The sequence below is a fragment of the Anopheles moucheti genome, chromosome 3 (genome assembly GCF_943734755.1).
Source record: "Anopheles moucheti chromosome 3, idAnoMoucSN_F20_07, whole genome shotgun sequence".
Taxonomy (NCBI): Eukaryota; Metazoa; Arthropoda; class Insecta; order Diptera; family Culicidae; genus Anopheles; species Anopheles moucheti.
The window spans coordinates 26055126-26079366 of NC_069141.1; the positions used below are offsets into that span (position 1 = coordinate 26055126).

Consider the following 24241-nt stretch of genomic DNA (forward strand, 5'->3'; position numbering starts at 1 on the left):
GAAGCGTTTGCTGTAAGCACGGGAATGGACAAAACGTAGCGCATCGAGAGCGCGGTCGCCTTTTTTTCTAACGAAAGAAACCTCTAAAATGTTTCCTGCAACACTCTCATTGAAAAGTTTCCCCAACTTTTCTAAACTCAAAACACACTCGAGGCTCGTCCTAGTGCCAAATGGGTGGCCATTAATCGTTGCAACCCGATAAGGTGGGCATGAATTTTAAAATGTTCAAGTCAAATAATCTTTACATTCTTTTGTTTTTTGTGAAATATTACTACTTTTTAGAAAATTTCATAAATTTAATAACAATTGTTAAATATATCCTTCGTGTTTTCCCAAACTTTAAAATTATTAAATCAAAAGTAAATTACTAAATACAAAAGAATTTGTGAAATGATCTGATTTATACGACAATCGTAACGTTTTTAAAATAAATATCGACTTTGAAACAACAAACAAACATAAACAAATTCTTAAATAGTTAATGGTTAATTTCATATAACAAAAATGATGAAACATTTCAAACCTTTCACAAACTCTCAATGGTCATACTATCGTATGCAATGCACTGTCGATACAGTCTAGTGCACCTCGTTTCGACAGCGCGAACAAACATTCCATTGCAGCAATTCGCTCAATGCACTGACTTAGATGCAAGGCAACAACAACGACATGCGGCAATTCGAGAAGCAATCCATCCGGCTTCGTTTGTCTATTTCATCAAAATACGCACGGTGGTGCACAGGTGCCAAAGCGCATCTAGGACGATCCGCCCGTTGCCTCGTTGGGAGGGAGGGTTTTCTAACTAAACCCAACAAAACCGTACGTATGCACTGTCGAGGTTTCGTTGCATTTGGAAGATGTCAACAGCTCGCCCTAACGGAGGTTCACTCCATGGCAACACACAACCGCAACCGATCTGCTTTACGGTTCCGTCCGTACGCGTTGCTGATGGACGAGTTGGCGCATCGCAGCGCAACGAAACCGACCGCATCCGTCAGCGGTTACCAGGTTTCCGGGCAACGTTCAGCAAACAGACAAGGCCATCCGGATGAGGATGGCCCGTTTTTTTTGACGCACGAACGCCAACGGGCACACGTGAGACAGGGGAAGGATGAAGACTCAGATTGATGCTGAGCACGACAAATTCCATGGGTCCTACCTGATACACCGTGTGTCGTAGGGTGGAAACCGACATTTGTCATGCAGGTCCGGTGGTTCTCCGGAGGCAGCTTGTGATCTTCGTTTGTCTGACAACCGCATCGGTTCCAGCAAGGATCAAATGAAAATGATTGGTCGCACACTTTAGTTGACGTACACTTTAAAGCCTAAACTAACTGCCCTACTAAACCTCAGTTAACAACATCATGATGCCGTTTGAAACAATTTAAATTCAAGGCAAATTTAAAATACTTTATAACTAATTAAAGTTATGATGTGCTATGAGTGACCATAATTTATTGAGGTAAATTTATTTTTTTCTAAATTACCAACCATAGAAAAACTGATGTTTTCTACGTAATTTGAGTTTTTTTGTTGTTGTTATTACTTATACAAAATTAAAGAATTTAAATAAATTTGAAGTTTGGTTCGGCGACAAAAAAAAAACAATTTCTTTTGCGGGTACGTAAGTTATTGCTTTGCGATTTCTGACTATCCTGGTCTTGTAATTACTCATAGCTATCGTCGTAGCTAGTAAGTTGTTGCTTGCTCCAGCAGGGATTCAGTATCAATCCTGCCGTGTGAGAAATAAAAACACAACAAGCACTTAAACATTAATTAGGATTCATTTTAGATTAACTTGTTAATGACAACATTAATTTCTCAAACAGTTAACAAAAAGATCGTAAAAATGCACATTAGACTAATTGATTGGTGGTATAGATCGTTAAATTGTGGCGGTTCTGGCAATGTTAACCAAACACCATTATTGTTACTGTTTGGGAACATACCCCAAAACAAAGCGCTGTAAATACGCTAGACGTAATATTGGTATTGGAACTACAGACCCGCAATGGTACACGTCGGTTCCGTCATTCAACGATCGATCCGGCGCAACAGCAGCATTTCAAAACATTCTCACGCTCGGTACCATTTGTTTACGGCGAATGCCACATCATCTGCCATCTGGGAGGATGCGCGAGTGCATAAATTAATTTGCTGTCGATGTGCATCTCGCGATAAGCCACGCGTTTGTCACCCACACGGTGACGCTGAATCGACAATTTTACCGCGCGCAAGAATCCAAATCCTCCCGGTCCCTTCCATGTTTGCCACTGTGGATGGGTGGAAGAACAGCATATCTTAACGTTCTATTGAGTATAATTAGTTTGTTGGGGATCCGATTACGGTCGAACAACGCGTCCCCGCACTGTGATCCAGCGAGTCAGTGTGAATATTTCTGGGGGAGCACCGAGTCGCATAGAAAGTCGTGTGGAGCTGAAGTTTTTCTGCTGTTATTTTCTCATTTCTTGTTTTTCTTTTGGTTTTGGTTTGTTTTGCTGACGCATACCTATCGCTACTTGAACCATAGTAAGAGGTTTCATTTGCTGTAATTACTGTCCGTTAAAATACGTTAGAGAATGTTTTGGATTAAGTGTTTTTTTTTTGTTTCTTTTCTTTTACCAAAGCCCACCGTTACGTTACTCCTATTTCATAAACATAAATCATTTCTTCTGAAAAACAAGCTCGCGAAATATTTTCTGTGTGTGCTTTGGAAAGAAAACGGTTGTGCCCTATTTATGGTCAAAAGATGCCCATAGTAAGGACTTTTTTACCAATCCACTTTTTTAAGATTAAATTATAATAAACACATATTAATCCTCATATTAAAAGTTCATTATTTGAACAATCAATCACAATGATTTCGCTCATTTCGAACCTTCATGTTACAGTAAACTACACAAACACACGTGCTGCCTTAATAGAATACAATCAAATAGATCAGTATAATCACTTGTCCCAATCGTCCTACGTTACTGCACACGAGGTGGAAGAGATGGGAAACCGTAAAACGATCGAAAACGATAAAAATCAAATCAGATCAAATAGTCATAATTCACTTCAGCACTTTCGCTCCACGAGCATCTTCTCTCTAGTTCCCAAAGGAGCTGCAACGAGCGGGACGCATGGAAACGTTGGCGAATGGCAGCATACCGAGTTCCCGGAAGAGAAGCAGCATAGAGCTAACGAAAATTTATGTCACAACATGAGCAGCATAATTGTTGAGAATAAATAACCAAACGCAAGACAACAACGAGGGCCACGAATAAAAAAACGGCTCCCCAAGGAGAATTTGTTTCGTTTCGTTTTCGCCCCCTGTTCTGGCGCTATCCGGCCAGTGCTTGTACATTGCTCCATATTCTAATCCTAGTGTAAGATCCGTCCCACCAGGTGTTAGTTCTAGTGGGAAAGGTTCTCTTTATTTTCTCTTCTTCCTAACCGTTAATCGAACCACCACGAACGATCGGGCAGGCTCAGCATGTGCCACCAACGTGGAATATTCATATAGCTTCGCGTGGCACCACCATGGAACCGTGGGTAAGACGCCAGTTGCATGTAGCAGGAGCTCCCCTGATCCGCAGTGCCCATATGTATCAAAACAAAACGGAGCGAAAATGCAACTACAGAGCTTACAAATCGAAATCATGTACACGGCCAGTGTAAACTGTCAAATTCGCTGTCGCCGTAACAATTGCACGGCCCGTACAAATATACGTTTGTACGTTCGAAAACACATTGTGCCCATGTAGCGTGTGTTGCTCTCTCTGTGTCTGGTGCGAAAGGTGTAGATGTTGTGTGTGTTTTTGTTTGTTTGTTTGTTATTCTTCTGTTTGTGGGTTATGGTCCAAAAGTCTGGATGCTTGTAGCCGATACTTACGCGGTCAAAGCATAAATAAGTTCACACTCCTGACCGCTAGCTCCACAGCGAACAAGAAGGATCAAGCAGAGAGATAAAGCCTGTTTAACTCTTGTGGCTGTATGCACATATTACACAAAAGATTTTTCTTATAATTATATATATATTGGCTGGTGTTGCTTGAATATGATACATGATCCCCTCGTACAAAGTTGTAGAAGAGATAAATATTTTGATGTTAAAATTTCACTAATTCTAATCCCATTCTGATTGTTATTGGTGCCTTGTTCATTATTGATGACTAGATAATGGTGTATAATTGCAGGTAGAATGTTTATCCTTTAATTACGAATTTTTAACAAACAAACAAAACATTTAACAACTTCTCTCCGCAATAGGTATGCTTCTGATCATTGATTAAAATTTAGATTAAGATTAGAGATATAATTTAGACATGAAAGAGTTACCACATAATCCAAAGAAGCTGTCATTCGCTTTTCTAGTACTTACTGCTACTGAGAAGCTCCCACAGTCCACAGTCATATGCCTCCACATTCCTTTTTGATTTTCCCTTAGTAGAGTCAGATAAAAGGATAAGACAAAGGAAGCTCTCTTCTACATCAAATTTGTGGAATAGGGATATAAATATTAAAGTGAGCTCTTCAAAATTCCAGCCGAAGACGGTTTTCCGAACTTGTGCGAGCTTCTCATTTTTCCCTGTTCAGATACCCAAAGGGATTTCCAGATGACCCAAAGGGTTAATGGGATTCAAACGTTAAAACCGTGAAGCAAAAAGACATTTACAATTCATTCCGGCATGCAAGCCAACACAAATCGCAACTTCACACACACACACAGACTCGTCCTGAAGATGCAAGGAATGCATTTGGATCACGGGATCGACACGCAAAGGCACAGTCGAAGGTGTTTCGAAAAGCCTTCGGACTAACCTTTCCACTGCAGTGTCTCTACCCATCGATACCGGGTGCCATAAATCGAAGATAAGCCAGATGCGATAAGGAACTGCAAAGTAATAAAATTCGCACCATCTGATGCCCCTTGCTAAACACCGAATCGATGGTTTGGGTTGCCTTCACCCTCTGACCGATTTTTTTGTGTGTTTTGTTTTTGGTTCCGTCTGGTTGGTTTCGGGTGTCCGCCTGCTTTCCCATAAAGCCCCTCCCCCGCTATAAAGCGGAAGCTCGCGAATAACGATCGCCTGTATGCTTTCCCTCCAATTAGCACTATCTGAATCAGTTTTCCGATACAGAGAGATTAGTCTACAGGGTTACATCTCTTCCAGCATGCTAAAATGGGTGCCCAAATCGATGATCGGTGCGAAACGACAACACGAAATGACGATATCGATGCAACTTGGGAGTTTGGTTCAGGAAGAGGATGTGGAAGCGAAATGCGATAGACTGTGGCGGGCCGGTAATACAAGATGTTAAACATGATTTTATCGTACCACAGACAGCTAGCGGACCACCCGTTCAAGTGTGAAACGACAGCAAGAGCGCATGAGGCACGGTCAACTCGGACCGCGTTAGCCCTTTTTGCACGCGGTTCAAAACCCCCAACACCATCTGGTATTTACTTTTCCCTGTGCGTGTGCGTACGTACGATTCGCGTAACGTTCTGCGATGCGTTTCTTCGGTCATTCTCGAGCAGGGAAGAGGAGTGTAAGCGATCCTACGGGAAAGATAAATGAATCGTAACCGGGCTGACAGAGTCGTAAATTGCTTAACACTTTCATTTAATACTTACTTATTCGTGCCATTCTGCATCGAGTTGGGTATGCGTCTGCAAGCGAGTGAAGTTGCACCAAAGACATGCAAAGTTTCAGTTCCAGTAAAACGACGGAAGGTATGAAGAGTAATGTACGGTGTAAAGATCTTGTGTTTTAAATAGTTCTTTTTTCGGAAGAGACTTTTTTACTGCCTTGGGAGCAACAGCACGTTGTTTCCTCATCACAGCTGTTCCGGTTAGTCATCATTAATCGATAATGGCTCCCAAAGGACTTTACCACAATTACTGTATGAGGAAAATGTTCACTTTTTCATACACAACTAATTCAACTAAATAATAAATTCCAAGAAAATCGAGACGATGCATACAACTGGTATGGATACGACTGACAGCATCGCACGTGGCACCACCATCGGTCGTTACGAACCGCTGCCTGGAGACGATAGGTCGACGGAAAACCGTCAAGTATACGCATTTCCATGGTAACCCACCTTTGCCAAACAATCGTAGGTTGCAGCGGTACCGTTTTCCAAACATCCCAAACGCGACACGTGACGTTTGTTTATGCGTTCCCTTCTTTGCAACAGAGTGGTAAGTAAAACATGCAATGTTTTGTTTCAATATCCTAAATCTAATGTATCGAATTCGGTTCTCATTTAAGGTTCAGTGATTAAAGACCGGCAGGATCTGTTAACAACAGCCATGAGCAACGCAACGATTTTGTTTAATGTTTCTAAAAACGAGCTCTTCAAGCTGGCAGACAATCTCAAAACGCTGCATAGAAAGCTGAAGGTGAACCATCGGGTGGAAAGGTACAATTAGGTAGCGGATCCATACTCTTGCCGGTGACTAGCTAACCCGAAAGTTTTCCCAACCCTTGTTTTTTGCTCATTAGTAATAAAAGTGAGATCACCCCGGATATCCTTAAAACGGCCACCGTATTCGTGCTGGCAGGACCGCAGGAGAAATTCACCGAGACGGAATTTCAGCACTTGAAGGTTAGTACTGCATATACAACACCGGTGTGTTGCTCTTCGGGGGATTGAACAGCTTTACTTATATTTCTAATTAGGACTACATTAACGATGGAGGAAGGTTATTACTATTGCTCGGTGAAGGCGGCGAAGTTCAGTTCAACACCAATGTAAACTTTCTGCTAGAAGACTATGGAATGACTATTAACAATGGTACTGTCGGCACAGCCGAGGTTTTACGCACGGGAAAAAGATCCCTGCGTCATCCCCCTAATGCTCTTCCTCACTATGCGCTTCTTGCAGATGTTGTTGTGCGGCCACAGTACTACAAATATTTCCATCCCAAGGAAGCACTCATCAGTGGCGGTGTAAGTTGCGACTCGATGAACAATCTACTGCTGGACGCAAGCAAAAGCATCCTGACGTCGTTCGATTTCATGGACGATAAATACAAAGTTGAGGTATCAAAACGATATTTGTACCACCTTTAGCCATTGGGATTAATGATCAAGTAGGGAAGTTAACAGAAATCGGATCTCTCTTTCGTTATGTAGTTTGTCTATCCGTACGGAGCGACGATGAACGTCATTAGTCCCGCGAATGTTCTGCTCACCACCGGTCCGGTAGTGTACCCTTTCAATCGACCGCTGGCCGGCATCTTTCAAAACGAAAACAACGGCAAGCTGGTCGCCATCGGGTCTGGCCATATGTTTCAGGACAAGTACATCTCCAACGAGGTAAACACGGCCCTCTGGGATAGCTTGCTGGCAATGATACTGCAGGATGAGTTCAAATTCAAAACGTCCGACTTCAACGACCTGGAGGTAGGTTATCGGTCACCCGCAATTTGTCGCTAGCATCATCTGTCCGGAGGATCATAACCATCGCTTTTGTACTTCTCCTACGATAGATAAATGATTACGCCGTCATACCCGATACGATCTATTTGGCCGAGCAGCCGAAGATATGTCTTATGGATTCGCTCGATTACGACATTCCGGCTGACTTCAAGAAGCTATTTGATATGTCGCTATACTCGATCAACAACGATCTGTTGCGCGATGTTATCGGCACGTACGAAAAGCTGGACGTGCAATATGAACCGCTCAAGATCATCAAACCGCAGTTCGAAATACCTCTGCCGCCACTGCAGCTTGCGGTAAATGTAGCAAAATCATTGGATGGCCTTCGGTTAACCGGTGCCACCGCCGAGAAGATATCGCTTCAAACTTGCTTCTGTTTGTACTGTTCGCAGGTGTTCCAACCAATATTCAGTGATCTGGCGGCGCCTCCTCTTGAGCTGTTTGATCTAGATGAAGCCTTCAGCTCGGAAAAGGTGCAAATCGCACAGCTAACCAACAAATGTCTCACGCCGGCGCACGAAGGGCAACAGCAGATAGACGAGAAGGAGTTGGGATATTTCATACAAGAATGCGGGCGTATTCTAAAGGTTTGCCAGGACGATCAGAAGATGTCGCCGAAGGAGATACTCAATGCAATTAGCGTCAAAATTGCGCACTACAAAAAGTTGGACAAGGACTAAGCAGGGCATATTTGGGAAAAAAATACACGAACAATGTTTGAATAATATAGAAAACGTACTCACAATCAAGCTGGTTGTTTCTGCTACAGCAGTCTGCATTTTCACTAATATTTGTTTGGCTTCACTAATGTAAAAAAAGGTTGCAAAATGGAAACTAATTCAACGACCGGATGCAATTCCCGGATACCGATGGGTCACTGTGTGTAGAAATCAACTCGACATTGTGAACTATCTTCTTGTCAACTCACATTTCGTCAAGGTTGATATACATTATTTTAAAACAGTCGTTGTGTTTGTTTACCAGATAATAATATCTCGGTTTTCAGCACTGCATCTTCCACAGGCAGTTTTTTTCAACAATTCACAAATATTTTCCAAAATTTCCCTACAGCTTTCTTGTTTCTGTTCGTTCTTTCGATAAGAATCAAACAACATGTTTTGTTGCAGCTGATCTCCGCCTGCGCCAAACGTCAAATCTCTTCCTACCATGTGATGGTCGCTAGCAACCTTGGCCCGCTCTCATGGTACGTCAAAGCAGTCGCAGTTCGTGAGAAGTCTCTACGAAAAGTGCAATCCGAGACCGACAACGAAAAGACACCTTTTCACATTTCTCGTCGCGTACAAAGCAACCACACCAATGGCGTCGCTGTGCGGAAGAATTGTCCTGGCTGCGGCCAAGCGAAATGTGACCTACACGCCGGTTCGATTTTGCAAAAGTAAGTTCTTGGTGCACGATATTGCACAACACCTTACCGCGTGTGTGTGTGTGAGACAGATGGAGCGATCGAAATTTTCCTAGCGACCAAGTGAGAGAGCAATCCCAAACTCTGTGCGCTTACGTAATTTGGAAGGGCAAAATTCAGCATCCTTCGTACCGAGCAAGGATGGAAAACTGGCCAAAAGGATGCCCAACAATAGCCGGCATAGATCGGTAAAACGTTCGTGAGGAAATGTCCAAAGGTTCACCAAATATCGATAACCTTCTCCGCAGTTGCTCCATACCGACTTGACATTTCTGTCGCTGGAACGGTGTTTTCATTATCGTCCGGGAAGAATTTGCTGACATTTGTTTGTATTCGGTGATTTCTTGCAGTGATGAACGACCCAATTGAGCATGCCACCGGTATCGAGAAGCGTGAACTGCTGGCCAAGCAAGCAGGCAACCCAGATCCGTTCGATATGCGTGTGTTCAAGCGCGGACCGGGTACCAAGGATAGCCCCAACCTGATTCCATCGGCATTCGATGCCCGTCTAGTCGGCTGTGTTTGTAAGTATTGCCGCTCTCGTACTGCCTTATCCTGTAAACCCACACAAAAGGGTAGTGATAAGTAATTGAAGACGTATCACCCTTCGTTAATACACCTTCAACAATCATTCCAGGCGAGGAAGACCAAACCTACGTCCAGTGGATGTGGCTGCACCAGGTAAGGGTGAACAAGGAACAAGGGCTAGAAGAAAAAATGTCTCACTACAATTATAATATTCCATCTTTTTAGGGCCAGCCGAAACGTTGCGAATGCGGACACTGGTTCAAATTGGTGGAGAAAGCTCCGGTCTAAACAGTGGCATTAAAAGATTCACCCTGCCACCCTGTGCTGTAGAAATGAAAAGCAAACTAACTAATATTTAAATCCTGGAGAGCATTACCTACGCGAAATAAAGAGATATCCAGATCGTTAAAAACCACCCACACCAACTTGGGGGAAAATCCGTATGTTCTACAGTGAACAAAACTCAAGAAGCAATCAATATTCATGCGAAAGGAAATGCGTTCATGGATTCGTCTGGTTCCGCTCGGCCATAAGAATTGAAAACGTTCCAACTCAAACGAAAATCAATAGCAATCCATTCTTTGGCTACCAACAGGCTACAAAAGCTTCTACTGCAGGATACGTTTCCATATGTGTTGTCTGCTAAAACAACCCCGTTCACCCTACAGCAAAATTATGATAGCAAAACCAATTTAGTGTTATCCAATAAAAAAATAATTTTATTGAAACCTGGAGTTTGCTGCATTCGCCTCAGTTAAGTTTCTGGAATTCTGAATTGGAAAGGTCACAATGCATGAGTTTTTGGTGTTATCTGGACGATAATTTGTTTATTTGTTTCTCGAATTCAGTTACTTTTTATACTAATTTTGCACAATTTGTTGGACTTCTCCATCCGATCCATACAATTGGAACCAAACTATCGCATTATTTGAATCTATCGATCATACAATATAAACCAGACACCAGCTGGTGGCCCATAATATTTACCTTTTTTCTATGACGACGGCGACGTCAAACGGTGTCATAACAAAAAAAAGTTTTTCACAAAAAAAGGTGTTCCACTTCTCGCAAGTGTTGTTTAGTTTTGGGCTAGTACACTTTGGGGTAGGGTTGATCCCCAGAAAGGAACACGGCATCGGTTGGTGGGGTTTGCAATGAAACGGCCAATTAATTAGGCGAGAACACTCGCAGTAGTGTATGGACAGAAAAATCGGGCGAAGTAGGCAGTGCGATTGATTACATACCAGAGAGAAGTTCCAGCCAACGTTGGACACGCTCTGATTGCCATCCCAAGGCGTAAGAGGCTATTGGCATCTGTAAACGGAGCCCAACCATCAAACTATCGATAGGGCTTTTCCTTTGGTCAGTGTGTGAAGCAGTGCACAGCAAAGCGCGTTACTAATTTTGCCTTTCGACGGCATCAGTCAGGGTTTGCTGCAGAGATGGAGAACTCCACACCGGACCGCACCACGTACGTATCGGATTACTTTGCAAATCTGAACGAAATCTCCAAAAAGATCGCGCTCGACATCGACGAGATTCGCGGCGCGTACGAACACATCTGGGACGATCTGAGCCGCGAGGAGCAGATGGAAATCGTGAACGAAACGATCATCAAACCGGAATTGGCATTGAAGTATTTTGATAATTTCTCCACATCGACCGATTCGCTGCAGCGAATCCTTGGTACCGATGATGACGACGCCACCGGAGAGGAAGATCGAAATGCCAATCTGTACGACGGCAAACGTTTGCAGACTTTCCAGTATGTGCGAACCGGGCGCAAGCTAGTGACGGACGACAGTGCGGGCCTTTATCGGGACGAACATTCGGCTCCGTTTTCGCACAAAACCAAAAGCCAAATAAATTTAACCATCTTTCCGCCGGAAAAGGATGGCAAGGAAGCGGACAAAACGGATGCCGGTGGGAAGGCAGTGGGACTGCTAGCGAAAAAGTTGCTGCTCAAGTCACCGAAATCGGACGATACTGGTGGACTGGTGAAAGGAAAGGGAGCGCTTGTAAAGGGAATGTCTAAAGGGCACGAAGAACCATCGAAAGAGCTGCCAGCGTACGATAGCAAGCAGAACATCATCCTGACGGAGGAAGCGTACGGCACGAAGGCAACCGGAGCGGGCTTTTTGAGTAAGTTTAACAATCTCATCTTTAACCAAGCACCGATGGAAATGACGACGGCAGCATCGGCTGCTTCGATCAACGGTAGCGACGAGATCGATGGTACACTCGAACAAGACGAGTTCGATACCGACAACGATAAGGTGAACCTGTTCACCAAGAGCTCCAAAAACGAGTGCCTTCACCGTGCGCAATCGTCCTCGGTTGAGGAGGACGATAAGAACTACGACGAGCTGAACAGCTTGCTCGGCAACAGCAAAGGGTTCGATTTTCTGAACAACTGGTAAAACGGCTCCATACGGCTTCGGTGCGGTCTTGCCTTTTAGCCATTAGCGCGCATCCCTATACAACAATAAGCCCTCTAGTCGCTTTAATTTGCTGTCGAGTTTGCCACCGCGCTTTGATGTAAGAGTATTTTTACGCCAACACAGACACAGGGTTTCAACCGTTTGGTCAGTTTGCGCGGGTAGCGGTCATCGACGATCGTAGGACAATTTGTTAGCAAAAAGCATACAGCTTAGACAGTTGCTCCAGTTTCTTTCTCTTCCAATCGCACCAAAGCAGGCGATTTATAGCCTTTTTGCGAACGTAGCCTAGGTGACGCATCGTAGGATGCGATCAAATGAAACATAATTATTTATCCTCTAACTAGCTCCTAGTTCCCTCCCAATCTATAAAAATACTCATACGAGAACAAAATGAACAATATCAAATAATTCCAAACAGACTGATTACAATTGCGATCCACACGTTCGGTAAAAAAACAAACATTTAAATTACTCCTTCGGGTACGTGTGTGGATCAGATAACTGAAACCAAAAAAAGAATTTACTATGCGTTTACAACCTTCTAGACGAACTCATATGGACAGACATTCAACTGTTCCCTACATCCTCTAAAGGCCATTCTTACGGAACGTTAGAACTTAGGTGTAGGTGTACAAAAAAACGGAAATTTCGCACTCGCTAAAGAGTGTCGTTTACATATGATTCTTATCTCAATTTCTCATTCACCTTTCATCATTTTGTCATTAGTTTTGAGGTAGGGATAGCATATTTATTCATCGATTCCATTCAAAAGTTGGTCCGGAGAGCCATCAACCACATTGCTCATCGAAGCGCAGATATCAGTAAACTGTAATACCTCATCTTCACAAACATGTTTAGCCTGGGTCTAGTGATGATATTCTAACAAAACAAACAATGATAATAGCTGCAAAACACTCACACCTTTTTTGTATACAACTATATTCGATGCTCTCTCGTAGGGAGAGCAAATAAAGCATCATTCGTACATTAATCAAGGATTGAAGCAGAATTCCCCCCAAAGGGCCTGAAATGGTTGAGAAACGTTAGAATAACCTTCCACAGTGTGGGCATTTGCATATCAGACAGCTGTGATACATTTATTAAACCTTTTCTTTCTGTTTTAGTGCACACACAAAGGAATCAAAATGAACTCTCCTCGGGTACCAGCAAATTCAAACTAGCACTTGCACCAGCCAAACTGCCCAAATATTTCTCCTCGTCGCCCCGTATCGAAAGCACATCGCCTATCTGCACGCCACGTTTCTCCCGCATCATTGCACACCGTTCCCAGCGTGAGCTTTGGCAAGCTTTGCAGCTAACCTTCGGTATCCGGAACAAGCTAACGGTACGATTGCCACAGTCGGCACAGCGGAAGAATCGCTTTTCCGCGTCATGTACGCGCAGCTGGTGTCCTTCGGTTTTACAACGATCCGCAGCCGAAAAAGCAATGTACTTACACTGGATACAGCTGACCGCCTTGCACGGTACCTTGAACGTGTTCAGCATCTTATCCTCCATCGCTTCCTTACGTTCGAGCGACTTGAAGTACTGTTCCTGCTGTGCATTTTCACTTGCCACTACCAACTCCTGATGGGAGGAAGAAGCCTCTATGATGCGCTTCATGTGATCCTTCCGGGCACGCTCCTTTTCGTCCGCTTCTTCCTGCAGCTTTTGACGCTTGGCCACATTTTCCTCGCCAGGTGCATTCTTCGACAGCTCTTCCAGCACTCGCTTTTTGCCCTGTTCCGTTCCTCGGTACTTGAAGAAATTTGGGTCTGCTTTTTCGATCGGTTTTTGTTTGATAATTGCCGACGCACGGGCACGTGATTGGAGTGCCTTCTTTAGCGACACGTGTTGCTTCGTAAAGTCGATATCGAAGGATTCCCGACTTAAACGGGGTACCGTTTCGAGACTAAATTTGCGATTCTCCAGCGAGCTGGATGGAGTTGATGGAGCTACAGATGACTGAGTGCTAGTCGGTTGTGGTTTAGCTGCCGGCGAAGAAGTTTTTATTGCCTCCAACGATTCCATCGATACACCGAGGCTTTGCAGGCGCTTAAAATCTTTCATACGCTGGCCGACGTCCAGTTCGATTCGGGCAGCAGATGATTTAGGTGGTTTAGCTGCTGTAGTTGCTGCTCGATACGACGGTACGGATGATGAAGAGGCTGTCAATGGTGATGCCGTTGCACCGCTAGTACCTCCTGCTCCTCCACTGCTACCTTCAAATGGCGACCGAAAGTAATCCGACAACGTCATCATACGATTACGATCTTTCTCGATCTGTTTAGGGTGTTTAACTGCTTTCACTGCACTGAAGCTTTGTCCTGCGTAGAACACCTCATTCTTTCCGAGCACTTTGTTCCGCAGCTCGTTCAATCCACGGCCACCCGTCGACGTGAGAAGACCGCCGCGATTGCTTGCCTTGTTGTACTCTTGCTTAATATGGTACACACAGTATTCGCACTTGCCCAAGTTCACTATGGACGTGCAGCGTTCACCATTCTTCTTATGGCTACGGCAAGTGCCCAGATCCCTTGACTGGCCCAACACCATTACCTTCGTGGCGCGATCAATGGACAAGGTAGCCTCGGTGTTTTTCTCATTGTTATTGTTCAGAACGTTTGGGTTCAGTACAGCCAGCACCGTACCTTCGGCCGTTTTCCACAGATCCTTGTACGCTTGACCAAAAAGAAACAAACTGACCATCTTGATGTCGCCGTGAAGATCGCTCAACTTCCAAATGGCAAACTGTTTGCCTTTCTGCGTTGTTTTCGTTGGCGTCTTGCTGATCAGTACACCACCAATTACCCAATCCTGCTGAAGATCGACCGTTTCGATAAAGTTACGAAGACGCATAAACGGGACCGCTTTTTTGTCCAACATCCGTTCCTGTAACGTCTGGCTGGACACGAGAGGATGCACAATGCGCAATCCGAATATGGGATCGGTGTGAACTGTCGCTTGAAACACGGTTGGAATAGCTGGCAAATTGCTCGTTGGAGATTTTTTGGATGGATTGGTAAGATTTGTAGCTTGTTTACTACCAACGTTAGTTTTTGGGGTTGTATTCAATGCTTCAGGCTTCACCGTAAGCTCGGCGGACGGAGTTTGCGGTGAGCTTCGGTTGATTTGTCGCAGTTTTTGGTCCACCCATTTCGACAATGTTTGGTCCGTCTTTTCTGCTTCTTTTGTTTTTAACAGATCATTAATTTGCCTTCCGTACTGATTGTACTTCCTCTCGAGAAAGTTTCTCGTTTCTTCCTCGTCCGACGAATCAATGTCCGCATCAGCAGTCACAGTTGCTTCAGCTATCGCGCTGGAAGATGTTTCTCCATTTATGTTGCTTTCCGTATCGGTCACCAGAAAGCTGGACCCTTCGAGAGTTAACTTGGGTTTCGGGGTAACTACCGCGCTGCTGTTAAGCTGATCCGCCTGCTCACTTTCATTTTGATCCGAGTTTGCGTCATAATTTTCCAACAGCAACTGCTCCAGCTCGTCCATATCCAAGTCTCCTATCCCATCGGACATTTTGCTAAACAAATTTTAGAAAACCTATCAGACAAACTTTTAATTTAAGCCAGACCAAAACGGTATCGAAAATGTGATTTGGTATTGTTTACAATGTTTCCCGCCTTTCTTTCTTCAACTGACATTATGAAGGGGGAACCGAGCCGGGTCGACAAAAAACGCTTCAATTTTAATGCGGTTTTTCTGACCAAATTTTGATTTTGAAAATTCCCAGTTGAAACCTACTTTTTCTGTGATTTTATTGGTGCATTTTACGATTCAAAAAACAACATTTTTTAAATATTTTTCATTGTTTTTCACCGTAAAAACAAAATGTGGAAACCTTGTCTCTTTTCTCTATCAACCTTGGTCTTGTTTATGTTGTTGAAATCGGCATAGCCAACCGGCAAAATTACCTTCAGAGCATTTAATTCGTATGAATTTAATGGTGCAAACCGGTGTAAAGGGCAAATCATTGGTAATATATTAGCAGTACAGTGTCTGTGTTCGAAGAAAGTATATTTGCATGTTGAAAATCATCAAGTTGTTCGGAATACAAGCATATTTCCAGGACAATTTGTAAGTTCCTAATGCCGTATTGTACTTGTAATGTGTTGGTAATGTTGTCTGGTTTATTCAATTGCAGGTCAATCTGGTTGTACCATACCTTATTAGGAGTGATTATGGGATTCAGATGGAATTGGGTTGTACGATGATATCATCCAGCATCATCGAGTGTGAGGAAGATTGTTTACCACAAGGTAAGTTATGATATAAATATGCTTCACATCCCATTTTCTTCCTGTGCTTTCCGATCTGTTAAAAAAAAAAACATACAAGCCCCAACTTCTTCCATGAAGGTGCACTTGAAAAATGGGTTCGGATGTCTGTACTGATTCATGCACGTTGCCCTAAAAAAGCGCCAATTGTTACACGTATAAAATACATGCACTAGAACGAACGAGCTGATTAGGGGTAAGTGGATAGTTCCAAAATAAAATATTAGAAAATATAAGTGGGAGATCGTACATGCAAGAAAGTTAAACTAGGCTTGTACGCATTCAAATTTCATCAAGACTGCAGCTTGGTAACAAGTTGCACCAACTGATTCCGGAACACCGTATGAAAGAGCCATTAAAACATCACGTAAAATCCGGAACGCTTGACGGCAAACCACCGCAAGGGTGATGATCTTAAACATAGCATTTAACTTTTTAAGGTTTATAAGCTTGTTTTCGATTTCTGCGCGGTCGACCTTCATCTACCAAGGTTGACCCAAATAGTTACTGACCGCGCTCTGCGGGATGTGCCCGCAGAAAGAACCGGTTAGCTTGTGTTTTTCAATTATCGAAGAATATTGCACACGGTCTAGTGCCATAATCTTTCGTTGGTTGAAGCCATCGTGCACCATCGTGGAAGAAAATAAACACATAAATGCACATAGCACAGATACAATTGTTTGTAGCTAATATGGACCATTAGGGCATACGATGGCTTCGACCAGAAAGCTCTCAACGAATGAAACGAGAACTAATACAAGGTTCTGATCGGTGTAGCAATAATTACTACCCGCAACATTGCACACGACGGGATAGAAATTAGCATTGCAAACATTCATTTTAGCTTTTCATTTTGCCTTATCAAAACCATGCACAATTGTGTCCTGTAACGATGGTAAACTTTAAGTGACGAAAATGGTTGCAATTTAAATCGTTACATCTGCAACCGTTGCTAAATGCTTCTGTTACGTTGTCCATCCCCTTTTTTATATTAGAAACACGTTCGTTTTCAAATTTGGATTAATTTGTTATAAATTACCCCGAGCAGACACGATTACTTGACCGCAAACGGTACGATACGAAAGCGCTTTAGTCAACGAATTGGCCGAAAGCCGAATAGAACACTATACAATTGGTATACATCTGTGGGCGCTAGAATGATCTCTTCATCGATCTCGTCCTTAGGCATCGAGTACAAAAAGCTCATACTATTTTTAATTCCCACCCTGTTTAATGGGTTTCGGTGCGCGAATGGTGACATTTTTCTGGTGGAAAATTACTCCGACTGTGTTTGCCGGTTAGTGACATAAAAGAGGGAATTTTGTTTGCTTGCACACAACGGTTATCTGCTGTACATAAACGGTTCGCGCGCAACGTTGGTGCTATGTAAGCTTCTAGAACATGTATAGAAAGCTAAACGATTTTAATATGTGCTTTCGGACTGTGAGAGTGAAAGAGTGTTGTGTCAGTCCCCCCTTTTTGTGCACGTGATTTAATTTTTCCCGCTTTTTGCATCGTTTTAGTACAAAAGAACAGCTGACCAAAAGCAGCAATAAAGGGTACGAAGCGCTGGTGTATTACGAAGGAAGAAGACCTTGCCCTGCTAATGCGCCGGTGTGCGATATCTTTCTGCTCCACCCGAACCACGCGACACCCAGGGGTTAGTTGTGTCGGGGAAAAACCCCCAAGCCCTGGGCGCATTTAAAACACATGTAGAGCCCAATATATTCAACCCCAAAAACGCACAGAGCGAGAAAGAGAGAGCGAGCGAGAAACAATCGCACGAGCGGAGGTGCGCTTGCGAATAGGGGTTTTGCGATACCGCCACCACACATCGATAGAAGAGACCGTGGTTGGATCAACCAGCCTCGGCCCGGAGAGGCGACACAGAAAAAAAAGGCGCTAAATAAACGACCGCATATAACCCGACGATAGTTTGCAGGTTTAAGCACGGTGCGTCTCCATCGGCTGCAGGGATGGAGTGGAGCATGATCATGACGATGATGACGCTGATGACGATTGCGAGGTGACGGTCGGGTGCCGCGGAGTGGCAATGGTGTCGGCGAGCGCGGGTACCCCAGGGTACAGCATAATACGATCAGCAGCCCATCGAAGCCATCCCAGTCGTGTGGTGAAGATCGTCGCGAAAGGAACGAGCCTCAAGTCCTGACACTCGGTGATCGTGGTGATTGGATCGATTTGATTCGGTTGCGTGGTGTCCGCGTGTGGCGTCGTCTAGTGGGGTGTCTAGTTAACCCAAAACCGGGTTTCGGTGGCTGTACGTTTTTATTTTTTGAAGTGACGTTTCCATTTGCTTCGCTTAACGCGCTCGCTCCCTGGCAACAGTTTGCTTGGACTGTTGCTTTTGCCACTGGTTAGTTTGGTCATTTGGTTTTGTGAGTCGTCTCACGCTGTGGCCAGTTTTCACTAGCGAAACCTGTCTATCGATACGAGTACGGCACCCCGCCACTTTACGGGCAAAGGTAAGCACCGAACCCCGGTCCACCAAACACATGGAGTGGACACCTTTATTAGGCAATTTGTTATAATTAAGTGAGAGTTATAAAACGAAATAAGCACACACAGCATGGGGATGGTTTGATTGCCATTTTTTGCAGACGGGGAATATTAATTATACAAAGAAGTTCTTTAAGAATTTTAAATGTGAATGAATGCCAATCAACAGTGTGGATATTTAAATTTATAAATCGTCCTTTTTGTGGTTAAGTGAATGTAAGGAGTTCTGGGAAGTGCGGATGTACTAATCTCAACATGCAAATACAGATTCATCAAATATTGGATCTAAATCATTTTCAGGTATTAGTTAAGCGTTTGCATTCATAAAAGCCTTCAGTGTGGTTCAGTTTTATACGCCGCATAGGAACATCTTCGCATCGATCGATGAAAAAGAACCTTTTTTTCGCAAGCTGATTAAATATCTGATTGAAGAAATGTGGGACTTTCCGAACTGCTACGTGTCGCGACTCATTAAGCGGATGTTCTGCATTAATTTTACTTTTTACAACATTTTTTTAATGATAACTAAAAGCTGTATGTAATGTTTGACTAGATCAAACAATTCATTTTGGTTTATTCCTTTAAGGAAATGGTTAAAAATTAACTTTTTCTTATTTAATTTTAGTTTTGATAATAAGCGTGAAAGTAATAAACAACGAAAAAGCCCACTGAAAAGTAAGCATCCCCAATACTACCGCACACCGACACGCGGATATGCAGCCAATATTAAGGACTTCACGCCGTCACGGCGAAGGTTATCGAAAGGCGTCTCGGGCGCACAATTTATTCACCTGCAAGCGCGGGATTTTACCGGCCAATAATGATTGAGCGTTTTCTTAAGACGACTCTTTCTTTTTGACTCCTTTCTGCAGCAGACGATCGGTTTTGTCGCGTTTCTCGCTTAAAACGTAGCAAAAACTGAAATGCTATTATCATCCCGTGTAACAAGGTGGGAGACGGTTAAGAAAACAAAGATTTATCACACTTTGGCGGCGCACCCTTGTAATACCCCCCGCGGGGTGATATTACCGCGTACACACACGGAAGGTTAACGGCATTGAAAAACGCATCTGTACAATCAGAACCTTCCAATATTATCCACCTTCACGTGCCCTCCCCCATAAAACCGGTATTATTCTCTGGTTGCTGCTGCCGTTGGGTGTGATAGTGTGGCACGTTTGTTTCATCTTCCTGTAATCCACCGTAAGGGTGGTGTGTCCCCTTGGTAGAGGTCTTTAATATTTGCTCGTCGTCTTAACCTTCCTAGCCCTGTGCACCACACAAGGTGTCAAAACTATGTCACGGGCTTCGCCCATGGCAAAGAAAGTGCAGCTTGCGGCGACGCATCAATAGAAAGCGGAGCGCGCAGAAATGCAAAACCAGGTTCCAGGTTTTAAAAATAAACGGTCGGAGTAAGACAAAACAAAAAAAAACCTCCTGGTAGACGACTTGTGACGATAGCAATGCGTTGGCTGAAACTGGGTGTGATAGCAACAGCTGTGTGCCGCGGATAACACGATCGTCAAAGATAAAGACAATGCCCGGTTGGGAACAAAAGCGTACTGACCGTACCTCCACGGTACGTCATCTTTGCTGTTTGATCGTGCATTACGTGTGGCCTAGTAGATTATACAAGCCGTAACTCCAACTGGACAGCTGGCGGCAGACATGCAGAAGCTGGGAAAAACAACACACGTCCCGGGGCGCGTGTGCAATTTAGTATTGTTTACCCGGAGGTCCTATTTCTGGCGCGGATGATGATAGTACCCCCAATAGTGGCCGATCTCGTTGGAGGTGTTGAATCGGGCTCACATCGGGTGCGAAATGTAATAAAAGCGTGCATCGCTGGTGGTGGAGGTGGTTGGTTGGTTTGCATATCCGCTTTCCAGCTACCAGATGCCAGGACTAAGCACACGAGACGATGCTAATGCATTGGGCAAACACGTACACGAGTAGCTCAGAGCCATCCCTCCACTCAAGGTTGCAGCCACCGGTGTGTGGGTCACTTAAGGTTCTTTCCGTTCTTTGATGACGCTTAGTTTCGACCAGTGTCAATAATTGCGAATTAAGCGAGCAAATAGATGGGTGAGGGCAAAGTGCTCGGGTTGAGATGATACGTGATACGCAGTTATCGGAAGACTCGGTGGGTGGCACATTTTTTCCACAATTAGCATACCGATAGTAACTGCTCACATGGGGTGGTTCCGATCAAGCATTCGATCGTTGAATCACGCTACTCGATCAACGGCAACGGTTATTGAACGACCTAGACATCTGGTTGCGAAAGTATGGTGCCGATTCCAATTTTACAGCCACATGAGAAATACTTCCGGGGCGTGTGTTTCCCCCAAAACACTTACTAATTGAAGCGCGCATAATCTGGTACACAACCTGATTGAGGATCGTTACCAGCTAATATAGTGCGCTGTTTTTATCTGTATCAGCTATTGATTATTTGAATAATGTCTCATTGCATTTGTCATCGGTTTTAATTTTATGAATTCAGATAATCCCAATGATTAAGTTGAGCTCTTTAACTTAATATAATATCTTAAATAGAGTCTTCGTGAGTTCTAGTACTCTATTAATTATCAGTGTCCAAATGCATTGTCCCACACCTGTTCTCAGTCTCTTAATTGAATGTACATTAGAACTCGATATTCTACAATGCTTTTCATCTTCCATTTGCTTCCCACTTGTTGCAGCTTGAGAATGGATAAAGCACGAGAAATACCAACCCTACCGGCAGATCCACCTGCAGACAAGGTAGCTGATACACCTGCAGACAAGGCGACCGAGGCAACGGCATCCGGGATTGTGAAGCTAACTAAGCGGGCCGTCATCACGCAGATACTGATCGCCGTCGCTGCTAACATTACGACCATCTCTTCCGGCATGGGCATTGGGTTTCCGTCGATCGCAATGATGGAGCTGACCAACTCAACCACGTCCGTCGTGCTAACGGAATCGGATGCCAGCTGGTTCGGTAAGCGAAACATACCTTGCAACGTTTTCACGCCGCTCGATCACTAAACTCGTGTGCAACTGTGTGTCTCCTATAGCGTCCATCACCGCGATCATGTGTCCTTTTGGAGGGTTGCTGTCTGGGTATCTGCTGGACAAAGTAGGCCGTAAGCGAACGCTTTACTGCATCAACATCATTTCCATCATCTCGTGGGCCATCATGTCGTTCGCCAGTACCACGGACGCGTCCTTGCTGTTTGTGGAGCTGATGGTCGCACGTGTCATCATCGGTAAGTGCCGCACGTGTGAATGCGCTCTGTTGTACAGCAAGATCAATATTTTTACGTCCACGGAACTGGGTTCATGAATGCAATTCTTTGAATTTCTGCAAAAGCAATCAAGCCTAAAGGGTAACAAACGTAAAGCCATAACCCAATAATGTGTTGTGTCCATATTTTCCTTTGTCAGGTATCGCGATCGGTCTTTCTAGCACACCTGCGTCGGTTTATGCCGCTGAAGTTGCACACCCGCGCTTGAGAGGCCGCCTGACACTGTTAACGGCCGGTTTTACCGGTGTTGGAATGCTTTTGGTTTACTCGCTGGGCTACATGTTCAAGGTAAGTTTGCTCAGTGTGTTTATAGCACGCGTTCGTAGCTCACTAATTCTAATCAATCGTCGGTTCATCTCTGCAGGAGGACTGGCGCTACGTCTGTACAATCAGCGGTGTGTTTACCGGTGTGTCACTAATTATCGCTATTCCACTACCGGAGTCTCCCAGCTGGTTGGTGGGTAAGAAGCGACCCCAGGAAGCCGAACGATACCTGAAGGTAATACGCGCCATCAAGGAAGACAACCATCCGGAGATTCGGGCGGAAATAAAGGCACTGGAGGAAAATGTGGCCCGCTTCCGTGCGTCGGAATCGTCGAAAAAGCCATCCAAGCTGGTGCAGCTAAAGAAGCCGGAAGTCTACAAACCGCTCGGGATCATGTGCACCTTCTTCCTTTTCCAACAATTTTCCGGCATCTTCGTGATCATCGTGTACGCGGCAAGCTTCTCCGTTGAGGCAGGTGTATCCATTGATCCGTTCCTGAGTGCGGTACTGGTGGGGCTGACGCGCGTACTGACCACCATCTTGATGTCGTTCATCTCCGACAAGTTTGGCCGTCGTCCACCGGCCCTGTTCTCTGGGTTCGGCATGGCGTGCTGTATGTTTGGTTTGGCGGCATGTGCCGTGTATCCGGTCACCGACACACCGTACAACTGGGTACCGACGGCGCTGCTAGTGGCGTTCATCTTTACGGCGACGCTCGGATTCCTCACGCTTCCGTTCTCGATGAACGCGGAAGTATACCCAACGAAGGTGCGTGGTTTAGCGTCCGGATTGACCATCTTCTTCGGCTACACCATGTCATTCATCATACTCAAGAGCTACCCTACGATGGTGAACGTTATTGGCAACGAGAATGTGTTCATGTTCTTCGGATTGGTGTCCCTGCTGGGTATCGTGTTCGTGTACTTCTTCCTGCCCGAAACGAAGGGCCGTACGCTGCAGGACATTGAGGACTACTTCCGCGGTAGCAAGAACGCGAACGCAGACAAAAATGACACGAAAGCGTAGACGGTAACACGGCGGTGCAAATTATCTAGATAAGCGAACCCACTAGTCTGTGATAGAGTCGGTTTTAGTATGCGGAATTGGGATGGAAAAAATACTTTTGACATTTTTACAATAAGCATTTAGGAATCTCTCGTATCGTATATTTAATAAATTGGAATAAAGTGTTGAAAAGAAATAAGCTACGTAATTACAACGGCAGTGCATAAATCCGTCGACGAAAACCATGATGACGAATTGTTTATCTCACTCGTATGAATATTTTCATTGTACATTGTACATTGTAACGTGTGTTGACCTACTTAGTACAATTTTCTAGATAGCTTTTAAAGCTTCCAAGCCTGTGGGTTCCGTTCGAGGAAAGCGACTTTAAACTAAGTCTCTTGTAAATTGCAATACACATGTCATGGTGGCGTTAGATGTTCCTCTAAATAACCTCCAGATTCTTGTTCGTAAATCCCCACGAGTTGTTGTTTTAAATGTAAGTCCTATAATCTTTTGATTACACTCCCCTGTGGCTACGAACACAACTCACGTGACGTTCCTTGAAATTTATTTACCGCCTTACGTATGATTCGGCCTTTCCGGCGGATGACGAATTAACGCTATCACCTCAGGCTAGGGTTTGTCTTACAACACTTTCTCTCGTCCATGGGGACGGGATTAATAGACATTGGGCGGTGGTACTTGGAAAAACCCATTCGTTAATAATAATTGTTGTGTATACACCTCGGTCGTGAAGCGTTACGGCTTTGCTCGATCCTGTCGTCGTGCGACAGCGATCGACGTACGCTGTTCGGCTATCGTCGGCTGTGCGCGCGGCCATCGTCTTGTTCTCTTCCAACGCAACCGTCCAAGCGAAGGGACGTGTTCTGTAGCGTCCCGCCTTATTGTTATATTTGTGTTAAGTCTTAAAATAAAGTGTGTTGTATTAAGTGTTTTAAATTCGACCGTCTCAGTTTTTATTAAAGTAAAACGAAAGTGACTTTTAAACACAAAAGTGGCGACGAGGACTAAAGG

At 44.3% G+C, this 24241-nt stretch overlaps 5 protein-coding genes across 5 annotated transcripts; 4 read left to right on the top strand and 1 right to left on the bottom strand.

Annotated features, from left to right (window-relative positions):
- The first annotated feature begins 6273 nt into the window (after nucleotides 1-6273).
- Nucleotides 6274-8122, top strand: LOC128304640 (intraflagellar transport protein 52 homolog). The gene is made up of 7 exons (XM_053041847.1): nucleotides 6274-6417; nucleotides 6501-6603; nucleotides 6678-6792; nucleotides 6883-7040; nucleotides 7134-7403; nucleotides 7490-7738; nucleotides 7835-8122. The coding sequence occupies exons 1-7, from the start codon at nucleotides 6308-6310 to the stop codon at nucleotides 8120-8122; spliced, it is 1293 nt and encodes a 430-aa protein (XP_052897807.1). The 5' UTR covers nucleotides 6274-6307.
- A 530-nt stretch (nucleotides 8123-8652) lies between these two features.
- LOC128302570 (cytochrome c oxidase subunit 5B, mitochondrial-like) lies at nucleotides 8653-10121 on the top strand. Its single transcript, XM_053039420.1, has 4 exons — nucleotides 8653-8838; nucleotides 9216-9389; nucleotides 9503-9546; nucleotides 9619-10121. Exons 1-4 carry the CDS (start codon nucleotides 8760-8762, stop codon nucleotides 9679-9681), a joined length of 360 nt encoding a protein of 119 aa, XP_052895380.1. The 5' UTR covers nucleotides 8653-8759; the 3' UTR covers nucleotides 9682-10121.
- Nucleotides 10122-10483: 362 nt separating this feature from the next.
- LOC128300874 (uncharacterized) lies at nucleotides 10484-12596 on the top strand. The gene has a single exon (XM_053037102.1). The coding sequence runs from the start codon at nucleotides 10836-10838 to the stop codon at nucleotides 11811-11813; it is 978 nt and encodes a 325-aa protein (XP_052893062.1). The 5' UTR covers nucleotides 10484-10835; the 3' UTR covers nucleotides 11814-12596.
- A 216-nt stretch (nucleotides 12597-12812) lies between these two features.
- LOC128300872 (protein MCM10 homolog) lies at nucleotides 12813-15365 on the bottom strand. Its single transcript, XM_053037101.1, has one exon. The coding sequence runs from the start codon at nucleotides 15363-15365 to the stop codon at nucleotides 12975-12977; it is 2391 nt and encodes a 796-aa protein (XP_052893061.1). The 3' UTR covers nucleotides 12813-12974.
- Nucleotides 15366-18310: 2945 nt separating this feature from the next.
- Nucleotides 18311-23372, top strand: LOC128302305 (facilitated trehalose transporter Tret1-like). The gene is made up of 5 exons (XM_053039100.1): nucleotides 18311-18606; nucleotides 21346-21626; nucleotides 21703-21894; nucleotides 22073-22221; nucleotides 22298-23372. The coding sequence occupies exons 2-5, from the start codon at nucleotides 21353-21355 to the stop codon at nucleotides 23222-23224; spliced, it is 1542 nt and encodes a 513-aa protein (XP_052895060.1). The 5' UTR covers nucleotides 18311-18606; nucleotides 21346-21352; the 3' UTR covers nucleotides 23225-23372.
- Nucleotides 23373-24241: the final 869 nt, after the last annotated feature.

Bases quoted from the DNA above. Each gene is read 5' to 3' on its own strand.
- LOC128300874 (XM_053037102.1), top strand. From the start codon at position 10,836: ATGGAGAACTCCACACCGGACCGCACCACGTACGTATCGGATTACTTT.
- LOC128302570 (XM_053039420.1), top strand. From the start codon at position 8,760: ATGGCGTCGCTGTGCGGAAGAATTGTCCTGGCTGCGGCCAAGCGAAAT. The intron at 9,390-9,502 runs GTAAGTATTGCC...CAATCATTCCAG, and splicing joins CCGTCTAGTCGGCTGTGTTT to GCGAGGAAGACCAAACCTAC. The intron at 9,547-9,618 runs GTAAGGGTGAAC...CCATCTTTTTAG, and splicing joins AGTGGATGTGGCTGCACCAG to GGCCAGCCGAAACGTTGCGA.
- LOC128304640 (XM_053041847.1), top strand. From the start codon at position 6,308: ATGAGCAACGCAACGATTTTGTTTAATGTTTCTAAAAACGAGCTCTTC. The intron at 6,418-6,500 runs GTACAATTAGGT...TTTGCTCATTAG, and splicing joins GTGAACCATCGGGTGGAAAG to TAATAAAAGTGAGATCACCC. The intron at 7,041-7,133 runs GTATCAAAACGA...TTCGTTATGTAG, and splicing joins ACGATAAATACAAAGTTGAG to TTTGTCTATCCGTACGGAGC.
- LOC128302305 (XM_053039100.1), top strand. From the start codon at position 21,353: ATGGATAAAGCACGAGAAATACCAACCCTACCGGCAGATCCACCTGCA. The intron at 21,627-21,702 runs GTAAGCGAAACA...TGTCTCCTATAG, and splicing joins ATCGGATGCCAGCTGGTTCG to CGTCCATCACCGCGATCATG. The intron at 21,895-22,072 runs GTAAGTGCCGCA...TTCCTTTGTCAG, and splicing joins GGTCGCACGTGTCATCATCG to GTATCGCGATCGGTCTTTCT.
- LOC128300872 (XM_053037101.1), bottom strand. From the start codon at position 15,365: ATGTCCGATGGGATAGGAGACTTGGATATGGACGAGCTGGAGCAGTTG.